The 21,122-nt window shown below is 45.7% G+C and overlaps 1 protein-coding gene across 1 annotated transcript in view; it reads left to right on the top strand.

Annotated features, from left to right (window-relative positions):
- Nucleotides 1–6,242: 6,242 nt before the first annotated feature.
- Nucleotides 6,243–21,122, top strand: part of T265_14734 (hypothetical protein) — a gene marked incomplete at both ends in the record, with an annotated part of 44,124 nt that continues 29,244 nt past the window's right edge. Inside the window, 7 exon segments of the mRNA XM_009175005.1 lie at nt 6,243–6,320; nt 6,660–6,757; nt 6,793–6,934; nt 6,939–7,001; nt 7,038–7,112; nt 7,150–7,230; nt 18,036–18,881. Coding sequence (XP_009173269.1) covers nt 6,243–6,320; nt 6,660–6,757; nt 6,793–6,934; nt 6,939–7,001; nt 7,038–7,112; nt 7,150–7,230; nt 18,036–18,881 — 1,383 coding nt within the window.

The raw sequence follows: 21,122 nt of genomic DNA, 5'->3' as shown, positions 1-21,122 counted from the left end.
ATTATCGACGTAGGCCCTATGTGGCTAGTTAGTTAGGCAACGTGTACCCCCAGCCGCATGTTAGTGGTGTGCGTCAGTTAAGATCGTTCAGCTGTCTGGTATTATCGACGTGGGCTCTATGTGGCTAGTTAGTTAGGTATCGTGTACCCGTAGCCGCATGTTAGTGGTGTGCGCCGGTTAAGATCGATGAACCCGGAGGACTTTCTAGCATAATTCGGAACCTGTAATGAAAAACTCTGTAATTTGCCAGTCAACGTTCACGATGTTTAGCAAATAATTAGCGTGCACCTTTGGAAACAAAGAATCATCTGCCAAAATTTGTTTGCACGAATGCGCCTGCGCATAAGTTGCATCTCCAAAGGCCATTTAGATTCTAGAATGTTGAGGAAATCTGTTCCGGTGGAAAAATACCTGAAAGTTACGTTCATTGTATGTGAGTTAACCTTTTCCAAAACTCGCGTTTTTTTATCAGGCAACGTATTCACAGTCGGCGGTGCTTATTGACCTGGAGATTTCGTTCACTTAAACAAATCGCCATAGTAAAGGATTTTCAGTAATACAGGAGCATATACATTATACATAGACTTTCTACACTATGAAGTGGCAAGTCTGAAAATGCCGTAGATTTCGAGAAATCAATCTCGTTGTGCGAATTGCCAGCGGCGGTTTACGTGGTATAAGATAACAAATCGCAATTTAGCATATTTTGGCGCTCTTCGGTGTCCATTGAGAATAAAGAATATTTAAAGAATAGTTAATGCAAAATCCACGCTGGAAGATCGATTATAGACGTTTGTTTGCTTTACCCTGCTCAGATTTAACAAGTGAGATGATCTGGTTCGACACACCTGTTCACAACACATTTTCCCGTAGATCTCAACTTTCAATAATTACAATAATGTTAGACGAAAACATGAACTGTGCAGTGGCGATGTGAGGGCCACCTGTGGATGATCCATTTTCCAAGATATGCATAACTGGACCGTGGGTAATACAGCGTCACAAGATAGCTGCAGGTATTATTCCTATTACGCATATGACGCTCCTTATGTGGTGACCGCCATAAAGCGTTCGCCATGATGATGGTGGCCGTTGTCACTCACATCGGCTACTTATCGTAACTGCGGGGTCCGTGTCAATGTGCGACGCTGATTATAGGGCGTGGCGGTCTAATCCAATGGCCCCTTGTGCTGGTATCTCCATTCGTTTCCACTTATCCCGAATACTTATTGTAACTGCTTGGCTCGCGTCAATGTGCAATGCTGTTTGTGGGACCGCGCCTATGCACAGTAACAATCCAATGGCCAACGACGGTCTTTCACACCCATATCCACACGAGATGCCACCTATTATTGCTACACCAGGCCAGCATCCGTGCGGGCTGGTAAAAAAATAAGGCCTAAACCATATGTGAGAGCCTAATCTGACGGCCTGTCATACTCATTACTGCACTCGGTGTCGTCCTACTTGGCTACTTATTTGTACCTGCTAGGTCTGTGTCCATGTGCGGCGTTGAATAACCGGTAACCTAATCCATCCTCATACCCCTAACTGTACACGACATTGCCAACCTTGGTTGCTTTTCGAAACTTTTAGGCCAGTGCTTGTATGGGATGCTGATTATTATTAGGCCTCAACTATGCGCAGTGTCCTAATATAGCTGCCAACGATAACCTGTCATATCCATAACCGTGCGCGCTCTCGCTTGTCTGCTGCCTGCAGCAAACACCGGACCAGTTCCTATGCGGGCCGATAAAAACGAGGCCTTAACTATGTGTGATACCCTAATCTAATGGCCAACGACGACTCAGCATACTCGTAACTGTAATTTATATCGACTACCTTGAACTACTTATGGTAATTGCTAGGCCTGTGTCCATATGCACCGCTGAGTATGAGGCCTCAACTATGCCCAGCAGCCCAGTCCAATGGCCAACGACGGTCCGCCATAACTTTACTCAATGCTACCTGCCGAGGCCGCTTATAGTAGCTACCGGGAAAGTGCACGTGCACGTAGCTGACTATAATGTCCTAGCTATGCATAATAGACTACTCCAACGACCAAAAGCTGTCCCTTATATCCATACATCGTCCAACTGATAGCCCCTTGCCTAAAAATAATACGCAACCACCTTTAACAAATCATGTTTCTATTTATTGGTTGCACCAGTACAAACATACTGTATGGTCAATCCACTTATCAGTTTTTTACTCGACAGGGTTTCTGAAAAAGTGTATAATCAGTTAAGAATCATGCACAATTTCTGCGATATCATTTAAAAAAGTTGCACTGGCTAACTGACCGGTTGCTTACAAAATGCCTCCGTAAACAATTCCCGGTCGGTGTCCGCGCTGAACCTGGAGACTTACAGTTATAAAGGTAAGTGCACTACTTGCGTAATCAGTCCAACTAGCCATAATGAGGGAGCCTTGTGTACGTCGATGAACCAATAGCGCTATTCGGCCACCACGTACACTATTTGGCGCAGCAAATAGGGGTGTATACACGTCAGCCGTAATGCCAAGTGGTGTAAGGTTGAGCCTTGGGACCCCAGGGCCACACACGTACTCAAACGTCCAATCATGGATGCAGCGGTAGCAAAGATATAGTGAGTGAGCGGTTGTTTGAACTAAAATCCGCTCGTTTAGAGCAGATAAATCCCAACTTCAGTCGATTTCTGCTCCCTAATACCAATACAATGCAGCTCAATAAAGTCGACAGATCGGTCTTCCTCATCGAAACGCGCAAAATACTTAACCACAGTAGCTGTCTAACCAACAAGGGGCACCCTTATGGGCTTCATCCAACCCATCGTTCATGTCGAAGTTTTGCAACCCATCTTCACTTCCGAAATCATGTTGACTACATCCGAATAAATGAGCCAGCAATATAGCCAAACCTCATGCGATCCAGTCGTCCCAGATAACGATGATGATCTAGCTGGAGACTGCAAGGACGCTTTCTTCAGTGGAAATACCCGGTGCACAACCGAACTTCGCTATCTAAATGTCGCCAAACGGATTTACCGACACCCACCAACATGAGGTATGGTTTTGGGACAACCGTTGTGAAACACCTGAAAACGCCTTGGTTCCGCTTCTCATCAGGCCAGTTGTTGCAGCCATGCAGAACAGCCCCTATTGCACCCTGATACACCTCACTTGATATTTATGAATATCCCGCCTTTACGCCACAGGTGTTTCAAATTAGCAAACGTGACCCGAGCATTGCAGGTTTGCGCACTGACCACATCTGTCACGCTACAATTAAAACTAATAGAGTTTCGAATGCATCACCCGCAATCTTATATAGGCTTTGTTCTACTAATGAGGTTTCCCTATGTCAACCAAAAATAACCACCTCTCCACGGAATGGTACATCCCAGCCCAATCCCCTCAAAAAGGACCTCCGGTACGGGGCTGTCCAGAAACCGGGGTATTTCAGTGCAATGATGACATGGCATGGGGACATCGTGCTAACGAAAGGGCCAAAGGGGCACCGCAATAGCAAATACGAGCAAATTTTCCACCTGGTCCCAACCGCCTCTGGGAAGAGTTCACTCTAAACTTCGTTTGCATTTGATCAACCGAGTTTTCTGCTGCAATTTCTGATTGCCTTTTCCACAACTTCAATACCATTTACATTGTTTGTTTGGCCTCATGCATTAGCACTATCTCCAAGCCGAACCTATTCTTTGCACTGACGTCTCTACAGCAGTGACACTGGTGAGTCCACTAACAATATTTTCAAGACAAAACTTGCCATTGGCTTCTACTTCGAGCTATTCACTCTCCATCTACGTGTTTACTCGTTCTGACTGACCGTTTGCTCAACCGCCCGAGGTCAGTCATGGTGGGCAATGGCTTCCAAATGTAGTTCATGTCAGTCGGCTTTATCTTTGAACTAGTCGATTCCCGCAAATGCAATGGCTTTTCATGTAACAAGCATGCCCTGTTGGTTTTACCTTTCTCTCCGTTGTGTTGTTGCCTGCCGCGTTCAGGTTGCAACGGTCCGATCATGCCTCAATCGGCATATTCCCCACAAGCTGGAAAAATAGAGATCATTATTTCATCAGATCTTGCTCACTGTTTATGACGTTATCCTCTTTTTCGCGGAATATCCAGTGCCCGAAAATCCCCCAGTCATGCTTTTTTTCTGACTGTAAACTTATAATGGTACCTGACGGTATGCTGCACACAAGTTGGAGATAAACGTTATTAATATTTTTACTAAACCACGCCAGTGATCAGCTCAGCCCTTGCTTTCCTTCGTCGCGTCCTAAAAATATTTAGAGTTGTTTTATCGATAACTATACTGAGGAGCTACCAACGTGTTATTCTTATGTATAATTCGTGCACTTTCACGAACATTAGGGCAAATGTTGTGGTCACATCGCTTGCCTAAACCGGGTCAATAGTTAAGTCAAACTGTTAGCTGCCCCACATAAAATTTTCTCGGGGGAAATATCCTTTACAGCAGCTGACTGAGCGAAGAGGCACCAAGAGATATGATTTATAGTGGCTCCCCGAATTCTGGGCGGAGTGGTGTGAGGAATAGAAAAATTACGGCTGTGGAGTGTGGTACTAATTATTCTTATAATCGGGACCGAGTTGAAGAATTTATGGAGATGAAGAAAGGAGGGTTTAGCAGAAGATACTGCGAGGAGATGAACATATCAGCAGTTACGGGAATGGCAGCAGTCTATTTGAGTGGTACAATCTGCTTTAGTTCCTCAGAGAGATGGTAAAAAGGGTACGAAAAAGTCATCTGGGTTTGTGCGGAAAACCTTGAAAGGTGGAGAAGATGATTTCCCATTGCAGTGGAAGCAAACGTGACAAGGATCACACGCGCGATGGAGGGGTCTACACCAGAAGCCAGAGGAGACAACCTGTGAAGACTGAGGAGTTACATAATAATACTATCTATTTCAAGGTCACCGGTATATTAGAAGAAACACAAAGAAAATATTCATTTACCTCTACGGGACTAGTAGCTTGGACGCGTGGATTTTTTTATACGCAAAGCTGGTCGGTCCCGCCACCTCATGCATAATAAATCGAGGTGCGTGAACTGAACGAATATGCACTTTTAGGGCTCACAGCGTGTCCACACTGTATATCACAGACCCAATGTGCGCATGCCTAAAAATTAGCAAATGTTGGGTACCCTCAGGAAGCCGCGCGGCACCAAAACTCAACGCATTGAATTCGTGTGAAACGTCGGCTTTGCTCTTGTGGGAAATAACGTGCGATTCCAGAGCGATAATTTTTATCCTGGCAGACCCTCAGAAGAAACACTGGTGACCAGTGGATTTTCGATTGAGCATTCGCTGAAAAACACTCAACGGAAAGATTTGTAACTCTCAAGGCTATAGACTCGATCGTGATCGGTCAGTTTCAGCACATCTTCGGTGTTTAGTTGCTATGCCAAACGAGGGATGCACGAGGGCTGAGATGGTGTCATGTTTTCCTAACCTAGATAGGAGTAGTTGAGATGCAGAACTAGGGTTTCGACCGCAGATATTTTGGCTAATAAATTCATGCCTCGGCCACTGGGCCGTTTCAACCCGCGGTCCGGCAGGCATCTAACTTCCATCGGTTTGCCTTGGAGTCAGGCCCGCAGATATGACATGAAAATTTTCGATTTCAGACGAACATTCTGAGCCTCGCTGGGGCACGGCGGTTTGTGTCCACAGGTTTGCGCTGGATACTGCCCTTATGGCCTCCATATATTCCCTCCAATCAAGTTAGTTAGTGACGCAGGATCTACGCACGTATACCCCTGCTCCACTGGGTAGAGGATTGGATCAAAATTCGAAAAACCACTAAAAATTCAGACCATTGTGGTCATCTTTCGCCGAAGAACTTCATAAGTCCCTTTCCTTTTTGTGATATTCAATTGTACTGCAGTGTCTCTGGTAGCCACTGCGCGTAACTGATTATTAGTGCTATTCACATTCTGACATTACTCGGACTAGCAATACACAAGTACGTCAGCCCGCCTTAGGTAAAGGAAAATTCCCCGCGATGAATGAGTTATTCACGCCCCATAAATTATGCTGGAAAATGTATATACATGTGCTTTCTGGTGCCTTTGCAAAAGTGCAATGAGCACAACCTGAAATCGCCTGCGGACGCTACTCTCGCCGGTCGCATTTAAGCCGCCAGTTTGTCAGTGACGAACCTATCCTCTCTATAATTTTAGCCTTCATCACCTCGTATAAATCAATCCATCTGCGCATATGGGTGAACTGTTCGCTTTTCATAAGGTTGTAGGTAACCGGATGTCCGATGTCCATGCCATCTGTGATCAGCAAGGCGTATAGCCTTTATCTACAGGCCTGATATCAGTTACTTTGATAATACACATCCAAATCGGTTTATCGCGTGAGTTCCACCGACATTTGCTGCATCTGGAAGGCGTTGGAACAGCGCTATCTACTGCCATCTGGTGAAGCATGGATGGCCGTAATGACCATCCTAATTTAGGTGCTATTCCCTCCCTGTCCGTACTCCCCTCTATGTGTATTCTTCATTGACCTTCGACCAGTGCGCGCGACGATTGAATACCGACTGCGCTACAGTCGGGTCATGTATTCGTCCAGGCCACCGGTGGGTTTTCTCGTAATATTCATTACTATTCCACCTTGTACAAGCAGACTTCATCACAGTCGGGACAGCACACGAAATTTAACGTCCCAGATGCTTGTGAAAGGATAAAGGATGAGCTAACAAATCTCCAGCAACAATGTCACAGGTATACGGATTTTTTACTAGCAACTTTTTCTCCAGTCTTAAACTTGAGTATGAAAAAGCAATACAGGAGAAGACGGAGTTACAGCGTCACTATATTTTGTATTACGAGATAACGTACGGACTGAATGTTGAGATGCACAAACAGGTAATGTTCCGTTTCACTACCGTGTCTGATGCTGTAGATGGAGATTGCTAAACGCTTGGGGGCCATTTTGGTCCAAGTCATTCCTTTCTTGTCACAGGAGGTTTGTTATGTTTGCCCTATTGAGTGTTTTTTGTAGCACCAATCGCAAGTTGCAGCTGCTGTTGAGCGAGCTAAACAAGTGACGCCTTCAGAGTTGACAAATCTCATCAGCGTAAGCCCTGATTCGTTCCACTATAACTCCTCATTAGTCTCAAATGGATGACTTGAAAAACCAAAAATTTCTAAATGGCAGTTTGGGTGGCCCCTTTGACCAAATGGACATCTTGAAGGTAAGCCAATGATCGTTACTACAGCGATGAACTGGTAACGATGAACTGGATGACAATACCTTCCGAAATTCTAGTTCGAAAAGCATATTTCGTTGTTCATTCGCACGCCTTCCTGTGTCCCTTCCCCAGATTTGTCATTGAATTTGAAGATTTCTGGTACTCACAAAAGATTTGCGACAAGGCCTTTGGACACAACGTATTATTCATTCTGATTACCAGTTTCAGCGTTCCCATATTGAAGTTCTTCAACACCGTAGCTACTCCCGTGTTTACGGAAGACTTGTTCGACTCTTATGAATTAGATAGCTTACCTTCCGTTCCATAGATGCCATTTGATCGTGGTGGATCGATGTAACCAGGACTGTCATCGCGGCCAGTTTCCAGTCCGATCGCTTTCCGAACTATCCCTTGAATCCAGACGTGTCAGGCCCGTATGGACCCGTGAATTTTCATAACTCTGGATTCCTACTGTCTGGGCTCGTTCAATGCTTGCAGTCCAATGATTTCATAACATGGGAATTCTTAGTGCTGCATTCATTTGTACCCAACTGCGCAAAACATTTTCGAAAGCATCCAAAACCTGTCAGTAAAATACGTTTTCGCAAGGCACGGCAAAAATATCTGACTGTTTTACATGCTGTGAGTCATGGTACCGAGATGGTTAAATCGGACTCCCCTTAATTCTCCACTTGTAAGACATGAATTACATTTAGTCTCAACCGCGCATTTATCAAGTATTCTTTAGGATCAAACTGCACATTTGGCGCGACGCTTTTTGAGAGTCATGAGTTATCTCTCGATGGTTCATTGATAAAAGCGCGAATGTAGTGACCGGAAGGTCCGTGGTTAGAATCCAACCCCGACTGATCATGTCTGGGCTTGAGCAACCTGGTAATATCTCAGCCCTCGTGCTTCCTTCCTGTGGCCTAGTAGCTAGATAATGGAACAGTGCTACAACTGGACGATTATCGGCATCTCGATTGTCCTTACCCTGGGACCCGAGCTCCCAGAACCTTCACTGTACAACGTCAAAGACAAGTTACTGACTCTCATCCGGTGTTATCAGAGTGGCTGGTGTCAGAACCACGATGATGCGTCGTGCAAACGGAACCAGACTAAGTGTCATGCGAACCAAGCCTAACGTGGCCATCTCCCCCAGAAAGGTAAACCAAATGTTCGGTCTATAGCCAGTTTGTTACATGTACGAAGATCGAACTAACGTCCATTCAATAGATCTTGTTTGCATCGACTATCCCATCCCTATTATGACTAAATGAGAATAAGCATCGAATAAGCGCATATCTCGCCTTGTCTATGAATGGGATTTCCCTGAAAGTTCACACTGGCCATTTGCGTTCCGACCAGTTGACTTGAGTCCATTTGTTCCATCGTGAGGAGTAGTGCGCCATCCAAAAGTGGTATTTTCGACCTTAGTAAACGGTTAGTATCTTTACTGCTGAGCGTTCAGTGAAGATCATCCATAGAAGAGTTTTGTATCCCTGAAGGTCATAAACTCGGTCCTGACCGTTCAGTTGTAACGCATTTTCGGTGCCCTGCTGCTATGCTAACCAATGGGAGCACGAGGACTGATACACTATAAGTTACTCAAACCTGGACAGGAGCGGTGTAAATGCCGAACTTGGGTTCGAACCATGGACCTTCCGATGAGTAACTTCATGCCCTAACCACTAAGTCGTTTCAACCGTGGTCTAGCAAGCTCCTAACACTCACTGGTTCAACGCAGATCAAACCTCCCCATCGGACACAGACCGGTTCGATTTGTTAGAATGTTGAGTCTGAGAACATTCATTGAGTTTATGGGATCCGGTCTGTCCACACTACCGTCTACGAGCTGTTAGGGTCCTGCAGCGTGTTACGTCGGTGTTGATACAGCACTTGATTTGCAAGCCAAGGCTTCATTACTGGACCTCATACCTGTGGGCAACTGACTCTGTGCTGTTCGGCCTGCCGCTCAATAAACCTCGTACACGTCACAACACTGAACGCTGTTTATTGTGTCCATCTCTTTGCCAATTGATTGTAGCTTGTTGGTCGAAAGTCACATCTCGTAGAGCACTGGCCACCTCATCCAGTAGAGGAAGCTCAATTCAGTTCAGATTAGTTTACCAGCTGCAATCCGCGCACCAAGGGCCCGTTTGTCCTTGCTGTCACAGTTTCGATCACCGGAGAGTGAGAGAGTGCGGAGCAAACAGCCAAGCCTTGGAGGTGCTTTCGTAATCAATTAGGTGAGAACTAGTCATCTACACATTAAATGTAATAGATTTAATGCAACAGCGCTACTGACCGCGTGATTTCTTCGTGTCTGTCAGCGTCTTGAACCGTTAGTGAGTTGCATCTTGAAGTCCCCATGCAGAGGGACCGCAGTTGTCGACCTGACTGAGTTTGCTGATTAGTGTTTTCATACTTCGTTGCCGGATCATATACTGTCCATCACTCGGTTGCTCTACCCAGCACATCAAAGGGCGAAAATAGCTTTACGAGGCTAACGGTCCTGTGGCACGTACATCTAGCGTAGCCTATGAAGCGTGAGTAATGCATTCATCGAGGGGAATCTCCCCTTTCCTAAAGCGAACTGACGTACTTGGGCATTGCTAGTCCGAGGTTCCCTCTAGACCCGGTCAACGCTTCTGAGAACCGATGGTCAAACGATGACGGGTTTCGTGCGGTCTCTGCGCATGGCGGTGAGTTTCTTATCCGAAACGCGGTATGGATCGGACTATGACAGACAAACTGGTGTCGCGCCGGCGCCATAGGTGCCGGAGGTTAGCGAAATATGCCATGGCCTTGCTGATCAAAAAAGCAACCTCGTCTCCCGCTAGTCCGTCAGGACTTACACAACCGCCCAGGGAGACAAACTTATGTACCACATCAATCACCTGGTCGGCAATCATCAGGTTTGGATTTGATCACACCCAGCATTGTAGCACCACTTGACACTTTGCTGGTGTGGAGCGCATACTACACCGCGCAGCAGAATTATTCAGGTTATTTTAAATGATATGCACGTATGAAGGACCTGAACCAAGGTTGGCGATATCGTCGGCATACTCAATGTCTATGAGCAGACGTCCCGAAGTTTCAGAGGCAGACAGAGAAGTCTCCAGTAGCACCTCAGCAATGGCGCGAGTGAGCATTCTTGCCTTACAGCCCTGAGCGTGGTGAGCTCGTGGCGAAAGCTTACCGTATAGTCGCGCGTGCTGACGGAGCTTCGTCCACGGTGCCCTGATAAGGGGTGTAACTTTATAAGGCACAACTTTGGTTGCGAGATCGGGTGCCTCAGCACGTTGGGGACGTCTATTAGGTGTGAACGATAAACCAAACGATTATAATTAGAGTTTCATGCTTTCAGTCTTCGGTTTTCTGTCAACACTACTGGACACCGTTGTACCTTCCGGTGTCCCCTTTTCTATTGTTGAGTAGCCTTCGCGTCACGCTGAGTAAGTCAACATCAGATGCCGGTGGCCTTGTCCGGTTGTTTGCTTCCGTTCCTTTTTAAATTCACTTGTTAATTCAGATCACCATCTCCTATGGGTTTTGAGTTTACCCGATAAGCGACACAAAGGAGCACGGTACTTATCAGTGGAAGAAGCTTCGTGAGCCACAAAATTTGTAGACATTGAAATTAACTATACAGTTGTAGTGGTTAATGGCCCTATGGAGTCTCTAGTGAACAGAGCAAATTACTAATGTAAGCCAGATACAAAGCCACAAGGAGAAAAATACAAGTAAATCTTGACTCAGTTCAAAATGAAATTCCGTAGTTCCGTATTCCGTTGAACCACCACACCAAGATTAGTTCTATCTTCCTGGTATTCCAGATCTCCGGTGATTGAAATATTAATCCACAAGTGTGAATATACTAGTCCAGTGTTTGTAGCTGAAATGTTTGTTCACGTTTAGTGTTAGTAGCAGTCAATTATGGCCAACCGGCGGTCACAACAAAAGCCACTCAGCAAAAGTCTCAAAGTCACGTTGGAGCCAACGAGCGAGCGGTAGCGGTTGTATTTCAGTAAAACAAACTTTTGTACAACGATGTGACTGATAATGATGGGGGAACAGATGATACTGAGCATGAAAAAGAGCAGTTTACTAGTGCTACACAGTCCTTACACCGGATGCAACGTTTGCAGACTGCTGCGACTTTTACTCCTGCTCAACTCGGCGGGGATTCGTTCTTTCAATCTGATGAGGGTGTCGGGGTATGTATATTGCGATGCTAATTTTCAGTGATTTGGCACGGCGAGTGCCTGTAGGTGTATATCTTACTATCTTGGGGGCGCCCTGATAGCTACTGTTAATCAAGGATGAAAAACGCGCACGAATATCAAAGGTCCGAATCACGTTTGGTAATCTTTATCACTTGTGGTCTCGAGGATAATATGCACCGGGCCGCAATAAAGGCTGTATTGTATTATTGCCAGACATGGCCTCCGCGGACAGATAATGTGAGGCGTCTTCACGTTTTCGAACACCACTGTCTGGTTGCTGGTGTCGGATGGCACCAACGAATTCCTGACAAGTTAATAAGAAAGCGGATATTTGGATGTTTACATTTATTTCAGCTGCAGGGAATGTTCGGCGCCATCAACTTCCTTGGCTCGGCCGTGTGTTATGCATCCCAAAACATCGACTATCCAGACACTTCGTTCCACGTGCCTTCTTCAGAATGGCGCAAACTGTGAAATGGACAGTATGGTTTTGCAGAGTTTTGTGAAAGAGATTACTAAGAAAATGGTTGTTGTTGGTGTGGTTGGCCTTTCCGGGTGGGCTCCTTGTGATCACTCGCATTTGGCTCGAGACGTTGCTAGGAATGTTGGCTGATGGATGTCAGTGGCATTCATGCTATCAGTTCCTTTTCGGATTGTCTTATTAAGCACCGGGAGTTGTAGACACCTCAGAATACTTGTGATAAGCTAGCACCAGTTTCCGTCGTCATCTACTCTTGTCTCTCCTTTTCATTTTCAGCCTTTCAGTATAATTAAGTAAACTTTGTGGTTGTACAGCTGTGAACTACTAGTGTCAGCCCTGATATTGATGTTTCTGAGCATGGTTTCTTGCACCTTTCCTCAGTCATCCAAATCATTATTATTACCACTGTACCTGTTCAGTTCTGGAAGACTTTCATTCAATTCAACTCGATACTGCCGGGTTATGCAAACGATTTATGGACTGCTAACTGAACAGCACTAGCTTAATCGTTGTATCCCAGGGGAAAAGTGAGTAGATACGCGTGCCCGCACGAGCCGGTGATCAGAGTCAAGTGGTGTATTCCAAAATGAACGACAGTCGAACCGCTCCACCAGCACCCCGTTGTCACATTCTTTAACTGAGTTTAAGGTTAGCTTGTAGTTGGTGGCCTTCAGGTAACATTGTGCGATCACTTGTGTTGTAAGTTGGTACCAGTTGGAAGCATGATGCTCAGCACACAACTGACCTAAGGCTGCCACCTCTTCATGGTGGTCAGGCTTCAGGGGGCGCCATGATCCTGCAAGCTAAATTGGCTGGGACTCAGTTCCTCGAGGTCCAACCATGTCTGGAAGTTTTACGGTGAGCAGCCTCACGAAGAATATCAAGTCCCCGTACCGGGATAAATCGTATTAGGAGGCAACCTCTACGTAGAGTCGTTTTGTCTTCTGCTCCTACCGGCCAACAATTGACCGTGACAACCGTCCACCAGCACCCCGTTGTCACATTCTTTAACTGAGTTTAAGGTTAGCTTGTAGTTGGTGGCCTTCAGGTAACATTGTGCGATCACTTGTGTTGTAAGTTGGTACCAGTTGGAAGCATGATGCTCAGCACACAACTGACCTAAGGCTGCCACCTCTTCATGGTGGTCAGGCTTCAGGGGGCGCCATGATCCTGCAAGCTAAATTGGCTGGGACTCAGTTCCTCGAGGTCCAACCATGTCTGGAAGTTTTACGGTGAGCAGCCTCACGAAGAATATCAAGTCCCCGTACCGGGATAAATCGTATTAGGAGGCAACCTCTACGTAGAGTCGTTTTGTCTTCTGCTCCTACCGGCCAACAATTGACCGTGACGTTGGTTGCATTATTCAATACGGTCGAAATACCTTTGTAGCTGAAGAGTGCGGTGCTGTTAAGAAGGCACCTGCAGCCCCATTAGGAGTCAGACCATTGTGCTTTAACCCTGGCGTTCTCGGACCAGGCCAACTTCTTGCGGCCGAGTAGGTCAGGCTGTTAGGTCAATGGCCCTGGGGGAAATCGCTCAAGTAATCCCTAACAACCACTGTCTCACGGTTCAGACTTTATAGTAGAATCGATTTCTCACAGTGCACGAACTCGATTATCTTCGTCAGGCTGCTTCCCGTTGGCCCTCTGGTATGAATGAACCTTAAGAAACTGAATTGTAGCCACTGTTGCTCACAGGATTATCGGAATTTTGAATTCCGACCACCACGACAAGCTGGTAGCTTTTTAAATCGGGTGCTTGAAAATACCTTCCTGGACTGCCAGGTTGAGATTAAAGCATTTCTGATTATTTTTCTGAAAATGTGCTGTTCTATTAGCCCCGCTGTCAGATTTAGGAGCCATTAGCCTTTGCTCTGGGCTGGGGCGTCCTGGCAGGACTACAACCCCCAAACAACCGGTGACGCGACCCAAATTCTTACGTCTCAGCCGCCTCCTGGTTCCCCTGGCCCAGCCGTGTTGCTGCATATGACAAGGCGCACCGGCTGACTCAAACGTTTATTTCTCCCTCCTTTGTTATTCTCTTCGACCTTCGCTGTTCATAGGTCCCGCCATTCGAGTTGAAATTTCTATCGCCTGTTATTTGTTACTGCGTCGATAATTCTGCCTGAAGTTCAAATGGATCACCTAACCATTAACTGTCGGTGGGTTGGACATTGGCCGCCCATTCTGGAACATGTGTGGCCTCTGACTGTCGATTTGTACCAGGCTACTTTAGTGCTGTACGGACAGCAGCATTTACAAGCTTTGTGGAGCGTGTCACGCCAATCAAACTAAAGTCAAAATCACCTATAGATTAAGTTACTTAGGAAGACCGAAAATTTGTGTACACCAAGTCATTCCTGTTTTTTTGAGCCGCGCAACTTGCGCCTCTCTCCTTTAGCCCCTGAGAGACCACAATATCGAGTTCGAAGCGATACAGGAAGTTTCAAAATCCTGAAGCAAGACTTTCCTGTGCAGGGAACAACCTGGGACCATTTTCAACACTATTTTGAATGGATCTTACGGACCGGTAATTGTCAAATAGCAGAACAATGGTATCCTTATCATCCAACTTGCTAATTTCCCTCTAGGTGCAACTTTTCAGTCCTTTGAAATGTGTATTCGATGACCTCATCAATGAGAAAATCGAACAAAAAGGGGTTGAGGGCAGATTTATGGCCCCCAGCAATTTTGAGACCACAAGTGTTGAAAGTAAGGTTAAGAAATTCGAGGGTGTTCGCGCTTGCCCTGTACGTATGCGTATGTTTTTATCTACAGGGTCCAGAGCCCATTTGAAAGCAAGGGCAACGGGAGTTGTTGGTCGGTGTTACGCGTGGCGATGCTCTAGCATCTTATGTAAGGCAAAGGTTTGACCATCCCATCTTCCACTCAAACAGAATCCTACTTGGTGCTGTCGGATTCGCATCCCAGATGCGGGTGTTGGATGTTGCAGTATAAGCGGAACTAGTAGTCGTGTTGTGGCTGGCTTGAACGGTCGCTTGCTCGCAAATAAGTTTAAACTATTTGCGTGAAGCATAATACAAGAGCTCGCCACCGTCTTCGAATGATGTCCGTGGATGTTTATTTGGCCTAGTAGCTGTGCATACAAGTACGTTGTTAATTGAGGAGAATCTTAGCTGCCAGGTTGCGCGTTCGGTATCTCATGTACGAAGATACTAGACGAGTTTTTGTTCCACTGGTTGATCCCACAAAGGAACTGGAGATCAAAAAGTTCAACATCAGCCCTAACTGTTGAGAGCTGAATTCCGATTTGTCGACATGGCAACATCATTCTGAGCAGGATTAATGGCGGCTCGGGATCTAGCTTGCGGAGGATATACAGTACATACAGTAGTCAGCGGCCCTGGGTCGATTTGAAAATGTGCAGAACGTCATGGTAGCGGACCCTAATGTCAAAGCACCCCGTTGTGAAAAATAGATGCTAGAACGAATAGACTATCACAACTCTAAAATGTAGATAACAAGTTTTCTACATCCACTCGCTCTTCACTTCGTCACGCACTTTTCCAATAGCCAGTAGGCATTGTCGCTGCAACATGTTTCTACTATTTGTCGTAAGCACCAACAGTCAAATACCTCATCAGGTCTAGCGATGGTAATTTACATTCGGATCTTCGTTTGAATGATGATTTTTGAACATCTCTCTAGCTCGATGTTGAACTACGTAGATGCTCTCCTGGCATCATCCATGCTAGCTTCTACTTCTCATCGTAACTAATCATTTCAGAGCAGATTAAATTGAATATCTATTTCATTGTGGGGAATTTCGTCCTTCTGGCCAACAACAAGGCGTGATTCTGATGCAGTTGATGACAGACCGTATTTCATTGTTTAGCCAATAGTCAAGTACCGTTCCACGTTTGTCATTTGCGCGGTGTACTTTTAGATAACCTATTTTGAAGAGATTTGTTGTATGCGGAAATAAAGAGTTCGTAGCCCACCACAGTGGGGATAGTTTCTATGGCTTATTCACCTTTACGATGGGGGAAGGCGTCCCAAATGCTCATAACACCCGAACCCCATGTATTCAGATAAGTCCGTGGTGGCTCGGCGTCTGAGTAGTGATTTCTCGTCTTTGAGCAGCGTTCGGTTTTCGTGTCCTTGTTTATTTCATTTACCATCGATGGTTTAACTTCATGGTTTATTTGACCACCTTAGACAAATAACGCGTTGCTATCATCATCATCATCATCAACGACAGCATGACATCAGTGCTCAACACCAATGCTTCACTGCCGTACAGCTATGACTTATTTGAAAGCCTTATTGTAAAGAAAAGAATAAAGGTGGATGAGGAAGGGACTTAGTGCTAGCTTAACACAATCATTCCGAGGTGCCTACACCTCCAGACATTCACTCAGGTAATCTGGACAGAAACTGACAACAAGAACGCCACTGACATCGGTTGGCATCGGTTGCTGTCAACCCTGTGTGACCATGAAATTCCCGCTTTAGTACATTTTTTTAGTGAGAACTGACACGGGAAGGCAGATAATAGAACTTCTTCAGTGGCAGGTTTTTGGATGCATTTTGAAACGAACACCACATGAGCTGCCCTAGCTAGTATTTGTAGGGTTCGCTATCGACCACACTGAGGTACCCTCTTCAAACCGCTGCGAACCGCCAGGGTTGTTTTATGACCCCATGTTTTTTTGGCCACGCTACCTTTGTCTGTCCACTTGACAACGTGCAAGAGAGTTACTCAAAGGACGTACAAAGGCGGCATTCGAAATGTAAAGTATCTTAGGTTAAGTCAACCGGCTTGTGGATACAGGTTCACCGTCAGCTTAACCTTTCTGACCCCATCCTCCGAGGTAGTTATTACGTAAGTGATAACATTCTGATTCTTATGTTGCTCTATGTTTGCCACCTGTCTTTGTAAGCCATCTAGCTTTCAGACGTCATTTTTTGTAGAACCTTCGTTTGGCCAAACTGCATTTTCCACTGTGTCAAGTCAACTCCACACTAATTCATCAAACATATTTGTGTCAAATAGCGCCATCCCCCAGGTTTTGCGTGTATAGCCGTGAATAAAGACTGAACAACTTTTCAACTATGCAGCGCTACTCTGTATTCGTTACAAACTATCCCTTCATAGTGGCTTGTTGTTTCCCTGAATGCCAGCCATGTGAAACCAAAACGCTGTTTTTTTTTATTCACCTCCATTGTTTGATTTGGGTTGTAAATAAAAAACGAGATAGTGCCTAAACAAATCCCAAAATGCGTTAGAAAGGGTTTTCTATCATCCACTGGGTTAGTATTCTTTTTTCAGGGGACTCAGCAGCAATTTATTCTCTACTCATGTGCGAATACATACTGTGTGTTAAGATCAATCTCCAATCTGTAGACTAGTTCGCAAGGATAAGTCAACTTGGTCTTACTGCCTTCGGCAATAAATCCGAACCCACCCTTTGATTTTCGATTGTTCTTATCTAAACTTGGACAACTTAGTAGAGTCTCAGCTTCCCTGCTTATCTTGGGTCATGTGATGGTTACGCATCGAGGGAGTGCCAAAGTTGTGATTTAATTTCGCTTTAAAATGCCTTACCGAAACAACCGACCAGTTAACTGTCCCACCAGTTTCACCAGATCCCTTGGATGCGCGTATTTTACTTGCTCGTGTACTTGTTATGGTTGTGACGAGGCATCTGAGGAATTTTAAATTCAGAGGCAGGTTATTCTAACAAATCGTTTAGCCACTTTATATTTCCATTATGTAGCATTAGTTAGTCGCCGCCCATGAACGTTCCTCTTCTTCCCAAACACTGCACTGCTTTCTGCGTCTGACCAATAGCAGTTATTTTTAACTGTTGTGACGTGACTTTCAAAGAAGTCGCGCACTTCGCTGTAACCAAAACTCATTCGGTCACTTTGATGTTTTCTACCTTGTAGAATGGTCCTTTCATTCTTTTGTCAATGCTTTTACTAGCAGTTTTGGTATATGAAAAAACTGTGCCTGGTAATGCGCCTCGGAAACCGTCAGAACAATGTTCTACGGATTATTTTGTGTCGCAGATTGGCCTGTACGGTACCAGTGTCTCATCCGACTGTCTTTCACTATTTATTTCTATTCAGACTATGCAACAACAACAACTTTTACTAGCTGGAGGTTCCGCCAACTTACCTGGAGGGTTTCCTCATGGCTTCAACTCACCATCTTTTGGACCTCTATCGGATGGCACTGGTGCACTTTCAATGTCTGGTCCAAGGACGTCAACCAGCCTGCCGGCATCTTCGCTTAGCACTACTCCTGGTCTTAATGCCACACCACCGTGCACAGCGATTTCTGGGTTACCTAGTGGACTTCCATCACTTGGAAACAGTAATCCAAATTTGGCGCTCCCACCGAATCCCTTCTTGTCCCAGCTCATGGTTCCAGCCTCAACCGCTCCTTGCACAAATTCCTTGGGCAATATTCCTAACCCATCTACCTCCGTCCCCGGTGGATCTCCAGCCTTCCTTTCTGGACTGGCACAGTCGCATCCAGCGGTTGCTGCTGCAATGGCAATTGCTGCTGGTTTCCCTCCTCCAAACGCGCCCGGAAATCCTAATCAACCACTGAACCCCATGCTTAATAGTAGTAGTCATGTGTTCCCCTCCCAATTGCCTGCACATATGAACAACATGGCACCGTCTTTCCCAGGGTCATCGGTCAATGTATCAGGCGCGCCTCTTTCTTCTCTATCCAACTCAGCAGCCCCGCCATCTACGCTTATGTCAAGTCCTTATCACGCGACTCCCGGTTCCGTTGGTCAGAGTTCCTTTTCCCCCACTTCATCTTCCTTCACCTCACCTTCTGCCGGCTCACGATTCCTCGGTGCACCGCCAGACGGTATTGGTGGCCTACCTCCCTTTCCTCCGATGATGTCTCCTGCAGCTCTGTCGATGATCATGAGCGATAAAAGCTTGGACGAAAAGCAGGTGAGTAGCGTTACATCCTCCAGTTGATTGCAGGTTTAGCTTGCACTATGCGCTGTACCTTCTGCCTTTTACAACCATCATCAGTCCCAACGTTGGGACTTTCAGCTACCGTGTTGTCACTGTATTATTATTATCGTAACTAAACTTAACTGAAACGATGGTCTACACACGTCTCTCCTTTCGTCGCGTTTTGGTTAATCATTGTAGTAGCTGAAAATCACTGTCTTGGCCCTCGGCTAACTGGAGAGCGACATAATTTCCTGATACTTATCCGTATGCAAGTAAAGAAAGTGAACAGTATCACCCTTTGGAACACTGCTAAGCCATCATGAGTTGCTTGGATAGGAGAAAACGCAGTCTGCTTGAGTGCTATGTAGTCTAGCGATCATGCATTCCCTAAGTTGATATCTGTCAATGATTAATAATACTGCCTAAATTGAGAGCTATCTGATTGTAGTTCAGTAGTCCGTTATCATTGCAAGTTATCGTCCTAGAGATTAGGCATGTCTGCGAACAGGTAGGTAGCCTGACAGGCAGGTGAAACTTGCCAGGTTAAGGCGGCTGATGTGTGCACTGCGTATATCCGACCGCCTACCAAAGATGGCTGTTTTCTATGCCAAATCCATTTTGGAAAAAGGTTCGCGAAGGACAGATCATGACGTGGCATCTCCAAGTAAAATCGGCCACTACCGAAATGAACATTGTGGGACCTTCGCGCATCTTTGGGTGGGTTCCATCGGACATGACATGTCACTGATCCTGGTGGCGGGCATCATCATCATCATTAACGACAGCATGACATCAGCGCTCAACACCAATGCTTCACTGCCGTACAGCCATGACTTATTTGAAAGCCTTATTGTAAAGAAAAGAATAAAGGTGGATGGGGGAGGGACTTAGTGCTAGCTTAACACAATCATTCCGAGGTGCCTACACCTCCAAACATTCACTCAGGCAATCTGGACAGAAACTGACAACAAGAACGCCACTGACATCGGGTGCCAGCCATATCTTGTAGTGTCTCCAACCAGGCACAGCGAGGATCACGCGGTCCCCATCCTGGAAGAAGAAATCATGCCATCGACCGGGTCGCCTTAATCCCCGAATGCAGCAGGATGGGGAAACGAAATCAGACAGTAACTTGGTTCTGACACCATAGCCTGTTTTAGTGGCGCGCTCGCCCAGTCGTATAATAGCACTTCGTACTTTGAGGGTGAGAGACGCAATTCGAAACGCATGGTAACATCACTTAGGTTATTTGGTGTGTTTCTTATCTGAATGGAAACTGAAAGAAGTAGCGCAACATTGGCCAAATATTCAATGAATTTAAGGGCTTCCCAGGAAAGAAGGTCCAAAATTAGGGTGAAAGACAACAAAAGTTTCTCACTTAATTAATCCACTATTAGGTTATGGAGAAAAGGTGACAAACAGTAAGCCTGAAGGGCACCACTTTTGGTCATGTTGGGAGAGTATTCCCAGCAGACCTTAACGCGCCCGCAGGTATATAGTATGATGGTTGGAGGACTGTGAAGAAAATGCGTGGCACACCATTGAAAGATAGACATCCCCACAAAGCAGCGCGACCGAGCCGGACATTACGTTCAGACATGAGAACAACAATTATTGTTTTTCTGTGTGACGATGCTCCAGCAGTTGTCGTGAGGTAGAGATATGGTAAATGCAGCCACGACCCGAACGGAACTCTGCTTGGTTTTCACGGCTCTCCTCACAAAGGTGCTGGTATTCCTGCGTGGGATCATATCTGTGGGCAACTTGGAAGCGATCATGATCAAACGGGCACTCTGATAATTGGCTGATATTCAGATATAACATCTATTTTGAAGACAGGAACGACATCAAATATCTGCTATTCCTTTGGCACTTCCTGTCTTACAAATGGTGTGCACAGGTGATTTCGAGCTGAGTAATTCTCCGTCCTTAGACAAAGCGGAGAAAGACAGTAAAAACCTTATCCCTTCATCTTCTGTTACGACCGAGCCAATAAAGTCCCATTGTGACCTTTGACCTTTATCTTGGAGATATGTATCACTGAGGGATTAAACTTGAATCGGGTCGTGGCCTGGTTCACAACCAAACGCTAAACTCTGCACTCCCGATTTCGAAAAAGTCTGTATTTTGCAGCCTGGCTTATTGTGGCTCCAGTGACAATTTTTTCACGACCTATCCTTAGCAACACTGGATGTCCTACAGATGAATGGTCTCCTCATCGGAGCGGAAAAA

Source organism: Opisthorchis viverrini, assembly GCF_000715545.1.
Source record: "Opisthorchis viverrini unplaced genomic scaffold opera_v5_251, whole genome shotgun sequence".
Classification (NCBI taxonomy): Eukaryota; Metazoa; Platyhelminthes; class Trematoda; order Opisthorchiida; family Opisthorchiidae; genus Opisthorchis; species Opisthorchis viverrini.
This window is presented reverse-complemented; position numbering and strand designations above follow the sequence as displayed.